General features: G+C 38.4%; 1 protein-coding gene across 4 annotated transcripts in view; it reads left to right on the top strand.

Moving 5' to 3' along the window:
• The window catches only part of LOC127618188 (STE20-like serine/threonine-protein kinase), a 51977-nt gene that overhangs the window by 13622 nt on the left and 18632 nt on the right, over positions 1-19723 (top strand). For all 4 annotated transcript variants that reach the window (XM_052090493.1, XM_052090491.1, XM_052090490.1 and 1 more), the window contains exons 2-12: positions 1295-1459; positions 4328-4376; positions 8764-8913; positions 15626-15698; positions 15838-16032; positions 16528-16609; positions 16745-16876; positions 17037-18215; positions 18295-18425; positions 18636-18759; positions 19354-19533. In XM_052090493.1, the coding sequence (XP_051946453.1) occupies positions 1295-1459; positions 4328-4376; positions 8764-8913; positions 15626-15698; positions 15838-16032; positions 16528-16609; positions 16745-16876; positions 17037-18215; positions 18295-18425; positions 18636-18759; positions 19354-19533 (2460 nt within the window). The remainder of the gene's footprint in view (positions 1-1294; positions 1460-4327; positions 4377-8763; positions 8914-15625; positions 15699-15837; positions 16033-16527; positions 16610-16744; positions 16877-17036; positions 18216-18294; positions 18426-18635; positions 18760-19353; positions 19534-19723) is intronic.

The raw sequence follows: 19723 nt of genomic DNA, 5'->3' as shown, positions 1-19723 counted from the left end.
AGATTTGATTTGTCGATTGATTTTTGTTCAGTTCATGTTTTACGTGTATTGTTCATACTGTAATCGTTTTTGTTTTTTGTAATATTGTGTTGTTCATATATCGTGTTTTAGTGGCATGTAAGTGCATGATTAAGAATGAAAATGTGAATGAAAATAAAAGCTATTAAGTGACATCCATCCATCCATCCATCGTCAACCGCTTATCCTGTGTACAGGGTCACGGGGGTATTAAAATTATGGGTAATAGATTATGATGGAATTTTTACGACCCTGAGAAAGTCTAATGCAAGCACTGTATGCATCTTTTTTTTTTTCTTCTTTTTTTTTTTTTTTGCATAGCCGAATTTCAAACAGTACAAGTAAAATTGCTACTAAGACAGACAGAAAACATGGACAAGTTCTTGAAAAGAGAACAGTGTGGGATAGTGGTGTGCCGTATAATATTTTAGTCGTAAAAAGTGTGCCATGGAAGAAAAAAGGTTGGGAAACACTTGCTTAAGTAGCCTAAAATCGCTAAAATAGCTCTTAGTCAATTTGTTCAGCAGGCTAATTTTAACAGTTTCCCAATTGCTTGAATGTGGTAAAAATGCATTTGCAAATTATGTGTTCACAATATGTTTTAAAAAGAAAGACAAACGTGTTTAAAATGTTTTTGAAAAAATGTAACCTTCAAGTTCTCTTGGGGGAGGGCTCACTTTCACCCAATTTGAAAACCCCTGCCGGAATGCAACTTAGCCTGATGTATTTTCTGATTGGTTGGTCCTTGACCAGAGTAGAGGCACATCATTGTGATGTGACTTCCAATAATACTGAAAGTTGAAATTTCAACTGACAAGCCTCATTCAAAAACATTTTAAAGAAAATATTTGGAGAAAAAGTGATACCTTAAGGCCTGGCACTGTCAGTAAATGGAAAAGTTCATGCAAAAATGAAAATTCAACATTTACTCCCCCCTCATGTTTAAACCTCTATGACTTTCTTCTGTGGAACACAAAAGATGTTAGGATGTTTGTCTTACATTCACTTTCTAGCATCTTTTTTCCACACAATGAAGGGTTGTCATTTTACATTACATCCCGTTTTGTGTTCCACGGAAGAAAGTCATACAGGTTTAAAACAACATTAGTGTGAGTAAATGATGACATTTAGTTTTTTTTGGGGGGGGGGGGGTGAATGAATTATCCCTTTAAACAGGTTTGTGAGCTGCTGTTGGATTGTCAGGGATATACGGTATCATTTAAGCCATTGTGTGTCTTTGCTACCTGTTGAATCCCAATGGTTACTTTTATCTTAGGCTCAGAACAAGCAGACCGGGATCCTGGCTGCAGCTAAAGTGATCGATACCAAAACAGAAGAGGAGCTAGAGGACTACATGGTGGAGATTGACATCCTCGCCTCATGTGACCATCAGTACATTGTCAAACTGCTGGATGCCTTCTATTATGAGAACAAACTATGGGTGAGTGACTCTTCTCAGGAGGGCTTTGGTTACATTGGTTGTAGTGTAGCTAGATGCACACATATACACAGACTGATCTCTGATGGATGAGTAGGATTTAGAGCACCGTACACTCTGCCTTGAGTAGCATTTTGAAGATTTGCTAATACAAACCTAACTGTGTCTTCCAGTGTTCTTTTAGATTATGTATACGTAGATTCTTGAAATACATAAAAAATACAGAGGAAATAAGGGGGAAAAACACACACACATAAACACTTAATTGCCAACAGGCCAACAAAGTTCCACTAACCTTTCAACCCGAACTCCAACCATCCCACCCAGACTTAACCTGCTTGATACGCTTCCACCCTTCTTTTTCAGCAGAACATAAATTAAGATTTTTGGAAGAATATTTCAGCTCTGTAGGTTCATACATTGTAAGTGAATGAGTTACACGTTTTTGAAGCTCCAAAAAGGCACATAAAGCCATCATAAACGTAATTCATATGACTCAAGTGGATTAATTAATGTCTTTTGAAGTGAAACGCTAGGTTTGCGCATTGACAAGTTCACGTGACAACTGATGTGTGAAATATGGAAAAATATGGAAGCTCAGTGTTGTTTATAACATTCATGCATAGATGCCTTATTCGGCTGGTTTGGATACGTCAAATTCCGTCTTGGAATGGTGATCAATTAGAGCTGTTGCAATGCAAGTGAATGGAGGAGATGCCTAAGACCAAGCTCCTTGCTTTGACCGCTGCATAAGCTGCTTTTATGTGGAAACAGTATTGCGGTCCATAGAAACAGCTGCTAATAAGGTATCTACTTATGAATATCTAAGAGGAGGCTTTCGCGCTTGCGTCACGCGAGAAGCAGTTTGAACTCCAACCTCTAGCTCCTTTTTATATTAACTATATTAAGCTATATTCACTTTTTGGAGCTTCAAAATTTTGCCACCCATTCATTTGCATTTTATGAACATACAGAGCTGAAATATTCTTCCAAAAATCTTTGTTGGTGTTCTGCTGAAGAAAGACAGACACATCTGGGATGGCATGAGGGTGAGGAAGTTATGACAGAATTAAAATATTTGGGTGAACTATTCCTTTTAATGACTCCGGCTTTAAAGAATACTGAAGAATTTTAGAAATGATATAGAAAAAATTTCCCATTATGTTTTTATTTTTGGCAGAGCACATAACTGTGAATTAATGTTCCATCAGCTGATAAACATTTCACACATAGGAGAGACCTGTGGATAGATACTATGCAGTTTCGCTATGGAGTACTGTAATATGTATAATTTTAAACTGTATTGAGCAGTGTCTAGCATTTATAGAACAGTTGTGTACATGCTTCAATGCCCACTTCGACTGTTACTCTGTAATTTCACTGCCCACATCTCTTTCCTAAGATTCCTTTAGGGTATTTAAGTATTTTGTGATGTTAAAGGTTGGATGTATTTTGTGTGGATTCTGGATTTTATAGCTCTAGAAGAGCGTGTGTTGTGATTGAACTGTATACATGCAGTACACAATGGTTTTAAAAAAGGATAATCCAATCAAAAACAAAATTCGATCCAAGCAAATCCTTCTGGATAATTCAAGTCCTGCCCTACATTACTTTCCTCAGAATTACTCGGAAGTGTCACATTATGGAAGTTAAATGCATTATGTAATTTGTCCCATGATTTCTTTAGCAATTTGTAAACCTGCTCGTTTCATTTTTCATAATTTGATACTGAGTAATGACAATGGCATGTCTTAGAAGCTTCACATTAGTCAACAATGATGTCTCTCAGTTCTTCCCTGTCTACTTTCTGATTCTATCAGTGAATCCTGTTTTTCTTGCATAGAGCTCCCTGGATAATTACGGCAGGATGGTTTCATATGACGCCCCCTCTGCGGTTGGCATGTATAGAAGGATAATGGCCTATTTCAGATGACCAGAGAAAGTGCTCATGAATTAATTAGATACATGTCCAGTCTGCATTGCCTGGCTGCTAATCAAGAGATATTAATGTATGACTCATAGCAGCACCACCATGTTTATTAATACTTGGAGGGATGCTTTCAACAGTCTATGTTACAGCTAAAATATATAAAAAAAAATAGATAGAATATTAATAGAAAACTAATCTAAAATCTTCACTGGAGTCAATTTTTTTGTCACTTAATGTTACATAACTCTCATGTGTCCTGTCGGAGTTCATGTTTAATTCAGTTAACTTCATGGAGTTAACATTATATGGAAGAAATAAACCTCTAATAATGTCCAACTATAATGCTGTAAATTCTCCTGGTTTCTGATAGTACTGCTTCTGTTACTCTGATTTTCTCTGTCATCCATGTTTATTACCCCTCTTTAGCTCTCCATCTCTCCTCTCATTGGAAGAGCACAAGATAGAGTTTGCTTTGATTTTGCTGCAGAACCTGCAACCTTAGGAAGTATATTAAGGACCAGCTGCTCTGGTCACTGGAATATGATGGTATTCACTTACATAAAGCTTTTATCATGTCACTCAGAGCTTTTATCATGTCACTCAGAGTGTCATACAGGGCTGCATTGATGTTGGTTGCAATTATCCAATATACTGACATAAGTGAATGTTATTAGAAATCATTAGAAATCAATTTAGCAAAATGTCGTATCTCTCATCAGTCATTCTAATGGAACACGAGAGGGCATTCACAAAGACCACTGAACAGGAAAATAAGGGTAGTCATTAGTGCTTTGGATAGATGCCAGAAGACACCCATATCACGTTGTGAGCTTATAATAGGGACTTAAAACACTACATTGCAATGAACTGGTCAAATTGTGGCATCATGTCAAGCATATTTGTAGTTCATTCAACTTCTGGACTTTCTCTCCTTTCTTTAGATTCTCATTGAGTTTTGTGCCGGAGGGGCAGTGGATGCTGTTATGTTGGGTGAGTTTCATTTTCTTTGTTTAATAGAAGGAAAAAGGGGCATTGTGGTTGTAATGAGTCATTTCTAAAAAATTATGTTCCATTCCTCCAGACCTCACTGGCACACCAGCACTGTGTACTCATTTTTGCCACTGAACTGCACCAAGCATATGATTATCAAAGTCAGATTTCAGGGAGTATTTAGGCTCTTTTTAAAGCTACTCAGCCTTTTTTTGTGTTAGTTGGAATCCTTAAAATGTTCCCAAATGAATGAGTGTTTGTGTCAGTGACATGCAATGTCGGCCAATTGACCAGCAGACTTTCAGATTTTTCAGCGTTCTTAAAGGGCACCTATTATGGAATTTTGAAAATTACCTTTCATGTACTGTGTAACATAGATTTAAAGGGGTCATGACATGGGTTTTTTTATTGTATTATTATGTTCCCTTAGGTGCAATTATAGTATTAATATATTTTTTTTTAAGAAAAACTTTTAAAATCTAGTGATTTATGACCTTTTCCCACCCTGTTTCTCATCCTCTGATTCAAACAGTCTGTTTTGGGGGCGTTTTCCATTTAAGACTTCAGTGTTAACGCCCACTGTTATGATTGGCTAACGTCAGTGCCTATGTATCAATTATTGACGCCCCCAGCCAGAACAATATGCAAGTAAACTAAGTAAAAACACTGTGATTATTCATAATGAATGAAATTGCGCTTTAAAAAGTAGTTTAAAGTTTAAAATAGATTACTTACAGTTTGCGTCGTCGTTGTTCCCAGAATAGTCGACATGGACTTATATTTGAGCAACAGTTTTCTGGCAAAGCCAGCATCATATTGAGATTTGTTCTCAAAACAGTCATCCTTAAAATGTACAGAACAAACGCTTAAGTTAACACTGCCGTGACTGGGACGTCCGCAAAAAATAAACTGCATCCATTTTTCCCTGACGTCTGGATCTTTCGGCAGCTTATTCAGAGGTTTTGTTTGACCACAGCCAGGAACAGCACATCTGTGTGGCATCGTAATTTTCCTGTGCACAAGTAGTCTCTGTCAGAGCTCGCTGTCCATCGACTGAACACTTGTGAGGCGACGGCGATACGAAATGAGCGTAGTTGTCTTGTGCTGGAGGCGGTCATATGCAAACGCTGGTACGTCACTTCTAACCGTCACGTCACTTCTAACCATGAATCCAGAACGAGCTGTATTTTGAGCTTGATTAAATAAATGATTTGTTTAGAATGGGGAGGACGTCTTAAAATATTAAACTTGCAGGACGTTTTAATGATACAAAGACCTCTTATATACCAAAAGATCAAGGCAAATTTGGTTTCTCATGTCATGACCCCTTTAAGTGAACAAAAACATCCTGCAAAGTTTTATGTGTGAAAGTTCACCGTAAAAAAAGTTATTGTCTCTCAAAAGTAGGAGTCGACTCTGAGTCAATGTAATGAATCGTTTTTCCAATAAGTCATTTTCCTTTTTGTTGTGACGTCAAGACGAAAAATGATCAAATTGGCCGCGCCCACTCATTGCGCGCGCAGACACCAGGGAAAACTTGAAAACATCATGTCGACAACAAGACGCTGTGTTCTGAAGTGCATATCAAAAGCGACCTTTTTTTCACTGCCCAGGGACGAGCATGTGAAGAATCAGTGGCTAGAGTTTATATTTACAACTATACCACACAAGTATAGCCCGACCCTTGTGCTGTGTTCGCATCATTTTAATGACGATTGCTTTACGAACATGAATGCTTTCAAGTGTGGATTCGCGAGCCGGTTGATACTGAAGGAAGGTTCAGTACCAAGTTTATTTGTATCAGCTTCCTCCTCCGAATCACAACCTGTGAGTATTATTAATAATTGTTGCTTTTATGTGTTTTTTTAGCATGCTTAATAAGTATTTGTGTGTGTTGTGTAAGTTACGCTCAGCGCAGCTTCTAGGTCTCCAATGTAAATTTTTTTGAAATATGTGAAATGTTTGTCAATGTTATTGGAGTTGTCATAAAGAATAGAGCAATAACTTGTAGTAATGCAGTGCTTTACCAATATGTTTATGCGTTGGGCTAACGCAAACAATAACTGATTGGGTGTTTACCACCGAACTTTGGGCTATGATCGCTAACATAAATCAACTCAAATTCCTTCTCTGATTTTGATTTTTTACTACAAAGCGGTGATGGGCTTTCCGTTTCCGACAATCTCTGCACTGAGTATACCAATCACAACTGACTGGGTCATCTGACCAATCACCGCAGATTAGTGTCACGCAAAGGAGGGGTTTGGAAAAATGAGTCGTTGAACGAATCATTTGGGAGTCGGTGAGCAAATCAGGTAAACATAAATGCATATTATAAGACAACAAAAGTGTTTTTTGTCATTGCATGCATGTAAAACTGTTGTTGGGGACTCCCAAAACAATATTAGGAACATTTTAAATGCCATAATAGGTGCCCTTTAATTGTACTAACAACATTCAGACATCTAGGAAGCTAGGGATGTGCTAAATTACATATTTTCCAAAAACTTCAAGTCAGTGGGTTGCCTTAAATGACTAGCTGACTAATTGGTCTTAAAGGTGCACTTAGTCATGCATTTTTGTAATGTATCATCTTGGACTTACACTGACACCTAGTTGTGTGGATCCAGCATAATTCAAACACAATGGTTTTCAGGAACTGATGCCATTGTCAAAATTCTTTATTCACTGTCAGCCATGATTAGTTGAATCCATGAGTAAAAGTGTCCAATAACAGGGTGGTTACTGAGATTATTCAAGTAGTATTCGTCTGGTCATTTGATCCTAACATGGCAGCCCCCATGAGGGCACCCACCATGTGTAGATTTAGACATCTTTTATAAGGTTACTGGTATGACTGGAGTCTTCATCTCATGTGAGTGCTCATGATTTTATTTTATTTTTCAGAACTGCTATTGATTTCTTTAGGAGTAAAGTTTTTTTAATGATGCAAATTAGTGCACCTTTAAGCAAGCCCTAAATAATTATGCTTGTTTTGAGTTCGCCTGACCCTGAAATAGAACCAGATCTTAGGTTTTGCATGTTAGGGGATGCTTCATATGATACGCATTTTTGTATATGCAATACACATTCTTGCATTTAGAAACAGTTGGACAGAGCGCGCAACAAAATAGAATGGAATGCAGTGATATCATGCATATAAGTTGGAATAATTTGTGTATTTAAAACGCAACACTCATTGCAGAAACGCAAAATACAGACATCTGTTTTGATGTGTATGGCTGTAGCGGTGGTACTTTGAAATTAATTTAAAGAGAGTAAGTTTACGCTGAGTAAAGCACCACTACTAAAAAATATTTATGGAAAACAAATCAAGACAAACTAGTCATACTAATCGGTTGTTGGACAACTAGTCGACCATCAGAAAGGCCAAAGTATACTTTTCCTTGTGCCGGTACGTCTAGCGCAATGTGTGACGCAAATATCAGTAGCAGCACAGTACTATGCAGCCTAGTATTGCTGGACATGAAGACAGTTCACGTCTTTATGCTTTATGGGCGCATGAGCCTGCTGTTGACTATGCTAAAAGAATATTGCATAGCAGTTATAGTTCATGTGCATCAAACACGTCCGAATAGGCTTTCTATCAAAAGAGTATAATTTTAAAGGCTGAGCATTTGACCTTGTGCGAGACAAAGGATATCCTAGTAATTTTTTACAGAGTCAAAAACTGTCCTCAATCACAAAGCATGCCACTGTAGGTGATGGAAAACCATTCTACGGTGGTGGCGTAGTGGGCTAAATCACATAACTGTTAATCACAAGGTCGCAGGTTCGATTCCCACAGCCACCACCATTGTGCCCTTGAGCAAGGCACTTAACTCCAGGTTGCTCTGGGGGGATTGTCCCTGTAATAAGTACACTGTAAGTTGCTTTGGATAAAAGTGTCTGCCAAATGCATAAATGTTAAATGTAAATTGTAAACGGGGTCTTCCAAGATATTTTTTAGGATGTTAAAACCTCTTGTTCTGATGGCTGTTTAGTCTGGCTACTACATTTAGCTTGTAAGAGAGGTGTTGGTGGGAGGTGTAATGGGTGAGGTGGTGTTCTCATGCTTTTGTTGACTCACTGTTTGTTCTGCTATGAATCCCTCTATTGCCTTCTCTCTATTCTGTTCAGTGAGGGCCTATCCGGACTACACTGCTCCTATAAAGTCTGTTCACATTGCCTCTGTCACAAAGGAGCAGTCTGCTCTACCTATCAAAGGACAGGAACAGAGAACAAGTCTTATAATGAGCCGCAGTCCTTTCCTTTGTCACTGTAACATTGTAGATTATGTGTCTAGTTCAACTTGAATAAACATAACAGCAAAGATAAAAATCTGATAAGACAGCTAGTTCATTGTGTTTGTGTTGTGTGTCTACAGAGCTGGAGCGGCCACTAACAGAGCCTCAGATCCGGGTTGTATGTAAACAGACGCTGGAGGCGCTGGCTTACCTCCATGAGAATAAGATTATTCACAGGGACCTAAAGGCTGGAAATATTCTCATTACCACTGATGGGGACATCAAATTGGGTAATTCATTGCCTTTCATGTACTGTGCCTAAATACTGTCTCACAGGCAACTGTGGGGCAATTGCAGTAATACAAATTGGCTAAAGGTAAATAAAGGAAAAGTTCACATAAAAATGAAAATTTGGTCATAATTTACTTACCCTCATATTGTTCTATACCTCTTTGGCTTGCTTGCTTCTGTGGAACGCAGTAGGAAATTTTAGGCACAACGAGCTGAGCTACACAAAGGGCTGAGCTGCTCTTTTCCATATAATGAAAGAGGATAGTGATTTATTTTGCCAAAGTTCTCAAGTTCTAAAAAGGTAAAAAGGATCATACAATGAGACCTGTGAGCTCCGATGAGGGGAGATTATCAGTAAATATCGGCTTACATTTTGGTCTGTTTCCCACTCAAAGCTATTGCAAGGATTCAGAAGATATTACAGGTACATTCGTGTGGAATACTTGATACTTAAGTTCTTTGCAGCATAAATCACCATTCAGTTTTGTTGAATGGAAAAAGAGCATCTCATTTTGTTTTTCTCTCAAAGAATGACACAAGGGTAAGGGTGGATTCACATACTGTTTAAAATGAACAGTAGAATAAAACCCAGTTCAGCTAAAGGTGCAGTATGTAAGATTCAGAAACCCTTGTTATTAATGAAACCTGTGGCCATTAAGTGAACTGCAGCCAGCTAACCGTTGCTCGTGCGCACACTCCATAGGGACGCGAGCGAGCATCGACCAAAACAATGACGTAATGTACAAAGACACTAAATGTGATTCACCGACATCATGCTGACAGATGTGGTAGCATAATTACAATTACACAGTTATGATTGTTTCACTACAAACTTTGAGAATGTATATTATAATTGACTCTCCAGTGCTGGAACAGGGCTAAAACAAAGTGTGGATATAGGTCTGACTATGCGAGACTGTAGTTTGAAGTAATCACTTTGCATGATAACTTTTATTTATACTATTTATACTATGCTTTATCAACAGCTGTTAGCTAAATTTGGTGGATAATGACAGTAGCTGTTTATGTAATAGACTGTATATTATAAATATGTTTAAACAATTCAGTATTGATGTGATTCACTCACAACTGTCATTGATTCACTTTTGTTTTATAATGATATAATGTATATATATATTCTGTATAGCCAAGTTACGTTACACCAATGAATGGATCTTTTTGCATTATCTTGAACATTGTCTAGCATTCATTTAATGTGTTATTGTAGTTTACCTTGCTGAATAATTACAGATTAACATTGTTTATGACAGTTACTGTGAATCAGCATATCTGACTTTTAGTATAAAGAGAAGATCGATGAAATTATTTGAAAGTTACGAAGCAAGGTAGCTTGCAATTCGTCAGTGTTAGCTGTCAAGATCAAGTTAGCTAAAATGACACCGATCAATCCTTATGGCCTATATTTCACATGATTTACAGTTATTTAAGTTTACCTGTCCAATGAGAAAAATGCAAATTCAGGGTCGGTTTTGGTCCCCAAAATCTATGTTCACTCAAGTTTTCGCTTACCCACAATCACTTTCCTGCTTGGCCAGATGGGATTCAGTAGATAAATGTTTTTTTTTTTTTTTGCCTTAGAGTTTGTGTAGGAGTCGGTGTCATGCTCGGAGCCGGACGTTTGCTGGATTCCATCTCTAACATTAAGATAACGTTACCTAGTGTTGCAGTTTGTTGTCGCTGTTGAATAGCGGAAAAGAAGCACTGAGGCAAGGCTCTTTATGTCCTTTGGATTTTCCCGGCAAAACCGACCCGCTCCCTTTGCATGAAAATCAGCCTACAGCCTTTAATCCTCTGGGGTCTGAGGGTGTTTTGAGCCCTGGAGAAGTTTTGACATGCCTTGGCTTTTTTCAGTTGCTTAAAAACACATTAACTCTTTCCCCGCCAGCGTTTTTAAAAAAAAAGTTGCCAGCCACCGCCAGGGTTTTTGACGATTTTCGCTAAACTTTAATGGCCCGCAGAATATTTTCTTCCATGAATATATGAAGATGCTATATATCAAAATAAAGATCTGGGCCTCTGCTTTTAGGCACAAAAAACGATTTAATTTTATCTTCATATGTTCTTTTTTTATTGTGACTTGAACAGAGGTAGGTTTTGTCAAAAAACAACATTTCAGACAAAAAGCTGAGAAAAAGGCATGTTTATGTCTGATATTTTGAGCTTCTCATACTCCACTGCTTCATGTTTGTGAGGATCGCAGTCTGTTTCTTTGATCAAAGAGTTGCGTACTCTTTCAAAACATGCGCAGGGGTCTTCCTTACCGTAAAACACCTAAAACACGGAAACACGGAAAATTCCGTGTTTGGCGGGGAAGCATTTTTTCATAAAACACGGAAAATTCCGTGTTTGGCGGGGAAAGAGTTAATGGCTAAAGTCTGATAACACTGTATTCAACACAAACTGGGCTACAATAGTATGTGAGCAACATGTATGTACAGGTTTGTATTTTTGAGAAATAACGTGTCTTTGAAAACCATGACCTTTCTTTAGTGTTAGAAAGGTCATATGCGAGGAGGCGTGAATGATCATTAATATTGATTGTAATTCACACCTGAGGAGACAAAAGACCCCTCCCCTGGGCCTATCAATGAGGAATGTGACAGAAAGAGAATGAATGTGAGGAGATTTAATGATCAAAATCAAGTTTTAAATTAAAGTAATCTGACTATACATAATCTTTACATAAAGACTTTACTTAAATTTAGACCTATGCTACTGTTTAAAAGAAGTCTCTTCTGCTCACCAAGGCTGCATTTATTTGATCAAAAATACAGTAAAAACAAGTTAAATCTTTTTACAGTTTAAAAGAACAGTTTTCTATTTGAATATATTGTAAAATGCATTTGGGATCAAAGCTGAATTTTCAGCATCATTACTGCAGTCTTCAGTGTCACATGATCCTTCAGAAATCATTATAATATGCTGATTTTCTAATATGGGCATATAAAATATAATCTAAACATTCATTTTATTTTTATATCATATTTATATCATACAGCATACAATTTAAATACCTGCTTTAGCTGTAAAAGCATTTAAATGTGACAAAACTTGCTTATTAGGACATATTTCAATACTCCGAATCCCCACTAGTAAAATATGTACATGTTTATATAAAATAGCATGTCAGCTAATGAAAACTAAGTGACTTACTAGTCCGAAATTGTATCCTCGGCTGGATCAAGTCGCTCTTCAAAATACAAACTAGTGGAGTGGAGTGGTGGTGGTGTAGTGGTCTAAACCACATAACTGGTAATCAGAAGGTCGCTGGTTCGATCCCCACAGTCACCACCATTGTGTCCTTGAGCAAGGCACTTAACTCCAGGTTGCTCCAGGGGATTGTCCATGTAATAAGTGCACTGTAAGTCGCTTTGTATAAAAGCGTCTGCCAAATGCATAAATGTATAATGTAAATGTACAAACGTTCATCGGAGTCCTGCTTTTCTGAGGAAAATGTTAACTCTTTTTCACTATCCAGGAGTTTTCTCACTTGTGTATCGTGCTGTCTTCCAAACGTGCAGATAAGTGAATGAACTATATGTTTTCAAGGCACAGTCGGGCGTTTACCATTTGATTTGATCAGCACAATAGCATATGAATGGCGCGCTCTGCTGGTGGGTGTGATCACATTAGAGATAATTCGCCGAGCCAGTAAAAACTGTACATCGCTTTGTTTCATACATATTACATTGCAGGAGAATATTTGTTTTAAATTTTAATTGTTTTATTTAAAAGTAGACATTTTAAGCTTTCTTTAAACATATGTTTCATGTTTGTGTGATAAGTACTCGCAGAGTTTCAGTTAATTTTTGTGACGTGTTTCAGATATATGCTTGTGAACGCAGAGACTGCTGTAAGCTCACCCTTTTTATTTTCTTAATTTTACAAAAGCACAAGGTTTTTTTGTTATTGTGAGGGTACACAAATAAACGTAGACACTTTATAGTCTGTAATGATGTCTACACTTATCTGTTTGCCCCAAAATGACGGAGAATTTGATGTTGTTTCGACGGAAAAATCCAGCAGGACGTGCCAGTGCATCCGTCGACCCCAGAGGGTTAATAGGCAAACTAGGAAGTCCGAGAAGGGCTAATATTTTAAGATGCATTACAAGCCGTTCACACATTGCCAAAAAAAAAGGTGAATATTACATGAAAATCTTTACATATTGCACCTTTAAAGTGAACCAAGCTGCAAATTACCTCAGTGCTTTTGGTTTTCACAATGGAAGTGGCCTTAATAGAGGACCTAGTTTCATTTTTGGTCCTTTTGCATTGATGTGGTCTCAGACCCTTTGTTATTCATACCACAATTCTCTCAGAACTCGGACCCCATGGCTTTCACGATTACTGTATGTCATTTGGCTAACAATAAATTGGCATACATATAATTGTGATTTGATAAATTTTCATACTTAAGTTGTATGTGTGCTGAATACACATTCACCTTAAGTAGTAATGTACAGGTGAAACTCGAAAAATTAGAATATTGTGCAAAAGTTCATTAATTTCAGTAATTCAACTTAAAAGGTGAAACTAATATATTATATAGACTCATTACAAGCAAAGTAAGATATTTCAAGCCTTTATTTGATATAATTTTGATGATTATGGCTTACAGCTTATGAAAATCCCAAATTCAGAATCTCAGAAAATTAGAATATTACATGAAATCAATAAAAAAAAAGATTTTAAATACAGAAATGTCGGCCCTCTGAAAAGTATAATCATGCATATGTGCTCAGTACTTGGTTTGGGCCCCTTTTGCATTAATTACTGCCTCAATGTGGCGTGGCATGGATGCTATCAGCCTGTGGCACTGCTGAGGTGTTATGGAAGACCAAGATGCTTCAATAGCGGCCTTCAGCTCTTCTGCATTGTTTGGTCTCATGTCTCTCATCTTTCTCTTAGCAATGCCCCATAGATTCTCTATGGGGTTCAGGTCAGGCGAGTTTGCTGGCCAATCAAGCACAGTAATACCATGGTCATTGAACCAGGTTTTGGTACTTTTGGCAGTGTGGGCAGGTGCCAAGTCCTGCTGGAAAATGAAGTCAGCATCTCCATAAAGCTTGTCTGCTGAAGGAAGCATGAAGTGCTCTAAAATGTCCCGGTAGACGGCTGCGTTGACTCTGGACTTAATAAAGCACAGTGGACCAACACCAGCCGATGACATGGCTCCCCAAACCAACACAGACTGTGGAAACTTCACACTGGACTTCAAGCATCTTGGATTGTGTGCCTTTCCATTCTTCCTCCAGACTCTGGGACCTTGGTTTCCAAATGAGATGCAAAATTTGCTCTCATCAGAAAAGAGGACTTTGGACCACTGAGCAACAGACCAGTTCTTTTTTTCTTTAGCCCAGGTAAGACGTTTGACATTTGAAGCCCATGTCCAGGACCCGTCTGTGTGTGGTGGCTCATGATGCAGTAACTCCAGCCTCAGTCCACTCCTTGTGAAGCTCCCCACACATTTGAATGGCCTTTTCCTGACAATCCTCTCCAGGCTACGGTCATCCCTGCTGCTTGTGCACCTTTTTCTTCCACACTTTTCCCTTCCATTTAACTTTCTATTAATGTGCTTTGATACAGCACTTTGAGAACATCCAACTTCTTTTGCAATTACCTTTTGAGTCTTTCCCTCCTTGTGGAGGGTGTCAATGATGGTTTTCTGCACAACTGTCAGGTCAGCAGTCTTCCCCATGATTGTGAATTCAACTGAACCAGACTGAGAGACCATTTAAAGGCTCAGGAACCCTTTGCAGGTGTTTAGCTGATTAGAGTGTGACACTTTGAGCCTACAATACTGAACCTTTTCACAATATTCAAATTTTCTGAGATTCTGAATTTGGGGTTTTCATAAGCTGTAAGCCATAATCATCAAAATTATATCAAATAAAGGCTTGAAATATCTTACTTTGCTTGTAATGAGTCTACATAATATATTAGTTTCACCTTTTAAGTTGAATTACTGAAATTAATGAACTTTTGCACGATATTCTAATTTTTCGAGTTTCACCTGTATATAACTTGGAATCCCATAATATGGCTAGATAATTTCCCTTAAGGCTTTAACTTAAAATATTGCGTACTGATAGAATGACATGAAAAATTATAATTTCAATGTTAAAATATTTCCAAATACTTAAAAACATGTCCCTTTTTTGTGAACTTTACATTTACACAGTTTATAATATAACCCAGACAACCCAGCAAATTATATTCAAATCTATTCTATTAATATTATGCAATAGTAATATATTTCTGTCCTAAATTCTTTACTGTCACATTATGTTAAGGGTTTATGATTAAACCAAAGAACCCTTATTTAGCATAAAGGAAAACAATGCGAGATTCTATGACTCTTTAAAAAAAAAAAAAAATGAATTAAAGGGGTGGTATGAGTTTGGTTCAATTGCGGGAACTTTTAGGGGCGTATGAGAACATTTGTGTTGTTCACATATACATGTTTTATTGCTTCTGAGACCCTTTGGAGTGCTCAACCAACTAGGTGTGAAAATGCTGTAAATAATTACAAAATGTAAATTTTTCGATCTTATGTTATGGGAGAAAAGGCAATTGCAAATATTCATCTTTGATTTGAAGTATTTTAATGGCCTATTAATTAACAGCTCCTTTATTGCATATTGCTGTTAGTCATATGTGTCAAATTTTTATCAATGTCTCCTCTCAGCTGACTTTGGAGTGTCTGCAAAGAATACAAAGACACTACAGAGAAGGGACTCTTTCATTGGAACTCCGTACTGGTTAGTCACTCAGTTTATCAAGTCTTACTCTGAATCATGAGATGGATCACAATGTGAGGAACCAAGCTGTGAATGTGGCTCATAAGATGTGTTTTGTTTGTCCATTTGACTGAAATCCTCTCCTCTCTCAAAATTGAAGGATGGCTCCTGAGGTGGTGATGTGCGAGACATCGAAGGACAGGCCGTACGACTACAAAGCGGACATCTGGTCCCTGGGGATCACTCTGATCGAGCTGGCACAGATCGAGCCACCCAACCATGAGATGAACCCAATGAGAGTCCTGCTAAAAATAGCTAAATCCGAGCCCCCCACGCTCGCATCTCCATCACGATGGTTAGAGATCTGTATCACATTGCCACATGTTAATGAATTAATTAATGAATCGAAATATGATTATCAATAAAACTATTATTGATCCGGTATGTGCTAGTTGATGAGTTAAAGGGATAGTTTACCCAAAAATCACAGTTAGGTGAAAGGAGGATGCGGGAGACAGTGAATCCAACTCAAATGGTATGTTTATTTTAAGCTCAAAAAAACACACATTTCAGCAGACACACTAAAAAATTTGCTTTTGAGCAGACACAGATCAGTACAGTCTCTTAAGCTTGTGTATCGTAACTCTCTTCCTGCTCACTGGTGTCCGGCTCGCTCTTAAAGCCCATCTTCACTCTCACTGCAATGACAAACCCACCCAGAGCCCCAACACATGAGCAGCCTGGAATTGCACAGCTTTTTGCTCAGTAGATATAACTGTAATAGCCCAAATGAAGAGTCCTTTCACAGCCAGCAAAGGGTTTATATTTGTTCCTCCACTGTGTTAAACAGGTCTCCAGAGTTCAGTGATTTCCTAAGGAAGGCTCTGGATAAGAACATAGACAACAGGTGGAACACTTTACAGCTTCTACAGGTAAGGCCATTTTTTTTTGTTTAGTGATTTGAAACTTTAAATTTCAATTAATTAAAATGATCAAATTAAATGCAGGAGATGGTGAGCAGCCATGGTTGATATTCTTTTTTTTTTATTGTGGCTCTCTACTTTCAGCATCCATTTGTTTCAAATGTGGTAGATAATAAACCATTGCGGGAGCTGATTGCTGAGGCCAAAGCAGAAGTGGTTGAGGAGTTTGAGGATGGAAAAGAGGACGACGAGGAAGAAGAGCCTGAGGCTCAGCTGGTAAGAACATTAACATTGTGACCACTTTCAGTTCAAGATATTAACAAGTATAATCACTCCTGGAACATTTTTCAAAATACAGTGGTGTTGTCTTCCATTATTATCTGCATACACTGTCTTTGGTTATTGTAATCACCTTGTCTCTTTTTAATGCATATAGGCAGTGCCTGGACACAAACGTGCATTCTCGGACACCAGCGTCGGCAGCTCAGAGGATGAGAGACAATATCAGAACACACCGACTCATGAGTCAGTCACAGAGAGGGCTGAACCTGAACGAAAACCCAGTTCAGAGAACCAAGCTAGTGACAAAACCTCAGACATGGTGGTGGACACCAGCAAGTGTGGTCATGCTGAGGATGAGAAGATGAATGGGGCTAGTGTGTCAGATGCCGGCATTGAGGACTCACGTTCTCATGAGGAATCTGTACCTAAACAAGAAGAATCTCCTAGAAAAATGACCACCGAAATAGAGATTTCTGATAAACCAAATTTTCCAGCATCAAACGACACTGAAACAGTCCTCCAAGAGATTGTGATGGTCAGTGAGGAGACTGGAGAGAAAGAGAAGAAAGTGAAGGTGAATGTGCCAGAAGAGAATAAAGAAGAAGAGCATGAAGAAATGCAGCATGATATGGAGGAAACCAAAACACAAATCACCACAGACAAAGAAAAGGAATGTACTCAGATTTCACAAGTAGCTGAACCAGAGAACAAACCTAACAGTGCTATTGAAGAATCCATCACCGAAGCAACTGAAAGTAGAGCAGATTTTTCAGGAAAGACTGAAGACAAAATTGAGAGTGAGAAAACAGATAAGAAGGAAAAGGAGGAAGAAGAAAAAGCAGTAACCTCACCAGATGTTCGTATAGAAGATGTAGAGGCGGCGCAAATGGAAATCTCCACAGATGTTCCTACAGAAGAGGTAAAAGTGGAACTCCCACAGGAGTCAACAGAGGAGGCTGAGAAATCAGAACATGAAGAGGTCAAGCCTGTTGTGCCTGTAAATATACCAATTGAGATGGAGAAGGGGGTAGATTTGGTAGAAGAGTCCTCTCTGAATGAATTGCCTGTAGTTGTCATCAACGGCATGAAGAAAAAGGAGGTCAGTGCATCAGAGGAACCTCATGAAGACATAGAAGACAGACCAGAGGCCCAGGAAGCACCTACCTTGCCTGAGAGTGACGAGAAGTCAGCTGAGGTGGTGAAGCCTGATAATGAAAAGGAGAAAGACTCAGACTCAGGCAGCAGTTCTGCTGCAGATACTAACAGTATTGACATCAATCTGTCAATCTCTAGCTTCCTATCGAAAAGCAAAGAGGGATCAATTTCTATACAGGTACCAAACATGCCCAAATGTGCTTGAAATTAAGCTTCTGAAAGTAAATATCTTCAATAAATTTAATTCATTCCTGCAGGACACCAAGCGTCAGAGGAAAACTCTGAAAAAGACCCGTAAGTTTATGGTTGACGGGGTGGAAGTGAGCGTCACCACATCAAAGATTGTCTGTGACAATGATACCAAAAGCGAGGAACTGAGATTTTTGAGGTATCAAATAAAGCTGGCATCAAACACTAACCTAGAGCTGTGTCTTTCTGGAGCATTTGCTATGGTTACAGGATTTGACCGTCTATGTTGTAAATGATGCAAGTAATGTCTTAAAACCTCAGAAAAACCCTTTGTTCACATTTTGGAGTCTCATAGTGATTGCACATGTAACCTGATATGTGTAAATTGTGTTGTTTTTTTGTGCTCCAGACGTCAGGAGCTCCGAGAACTGAGGCTGCTGCAGAAGGAGGAGCAAAGAGCTCAACAGCAGCTCAGCAACAAACTCCAGCAGCAGAAAGAGCAGCTCTTCAGACGCTTCGAGCAGGAGATGACAGTTAGCACCCTCATTTCCTCACAAGATTTATTTTCTGTACATTCAACACAATGCAATACCTGAACAATGGGTCATCCATTGTTTATGGTAGACTTTTGTTTTGTCTGCAAACACTGAAATAATGTTTTACTCAGATGTAGCATGATACACAAGTTAAAAGTATCGAAACAAACAAGATTGATTCATGTAACAGGTAGAGTTCATAACACCGTGTCCTAACCAGGTACAAATACGTTGAAGCGACAAACGATCCATTCTATCTATTCTGTGTTTGTCGGAGATTATATCCTAACCAGCCCACATGAAAGCAAGCAATGCATGACAAGTTTGTGTTAAAAAAATGTCATGGGACTCAATGGCACTTTCCAAATATCCTGGTTCACAAAGCATTATATTAAACATCATATATGTTCTGATTGACCATGATAGACCTGTAGTTTCCCAATAGGGCACAATATTGTGGTTTGTCTAATGAGCTGTGTGTCATTAGACAATGACACACAGCTCAAGTTGCTCAGAGCGCATTAGCGGTCAATTAGTCTCTCAGTATTCCTCTTTCTCTTTTTCAATCTCTCTCTCTCTCTATCTTCAAAGGGAAAGAAGCGTCAGTATGACCAAGAGGTGGAGAACCTTGAGAAACAGCAGAAACAGACCATAGAACGTCTGGAGCAGGACCACACCAACCGGCTGAGAGACGAGGCTAAGAGGATCAAAGCAGAGCAGGATAAGGAGCTCTCAAAATTCCAGAACATGCTGAAGAACCGCAAAAAAGAGGTAACTGAGAAAGAGAGGTGCAGAATCGGATGCACTGGGTTGCATGTATTGTCATGGTGCCATTACCTGTTGCCATATTTGTATGCTTTTAGATGGGCTGCTTGACATTTATATTTCTTTTGTTGTTGATTTTGGGGGTGCAACTTGTTAAAAATTAAACCGCTAGTTTTGCATTTCACTAAAGAATGTG

The sequence above is a fragment of the Xyrauchen texanus genome, chromosome 24 (assembly GCF_025860055.1).
Source record: "Xyrauchen texanus isolate HMW12.3.18 chromosome 24, RBS_HiC_50CHRs, whole genome shotgun sequence".
NCBI classification, from domain to species: domain Eukaryota; kingdom Metazoa; phylum Chordata; class Actinopteri; order Cypriniformes; family Catostomidae; genus Xyrauchen; species Xyrauchen texanus.
The sequence above is the reverse complement of the archived record's forward strand: the minus strand, read 5'-3'. Positions and strand labels throughout refer to the sequence as shown.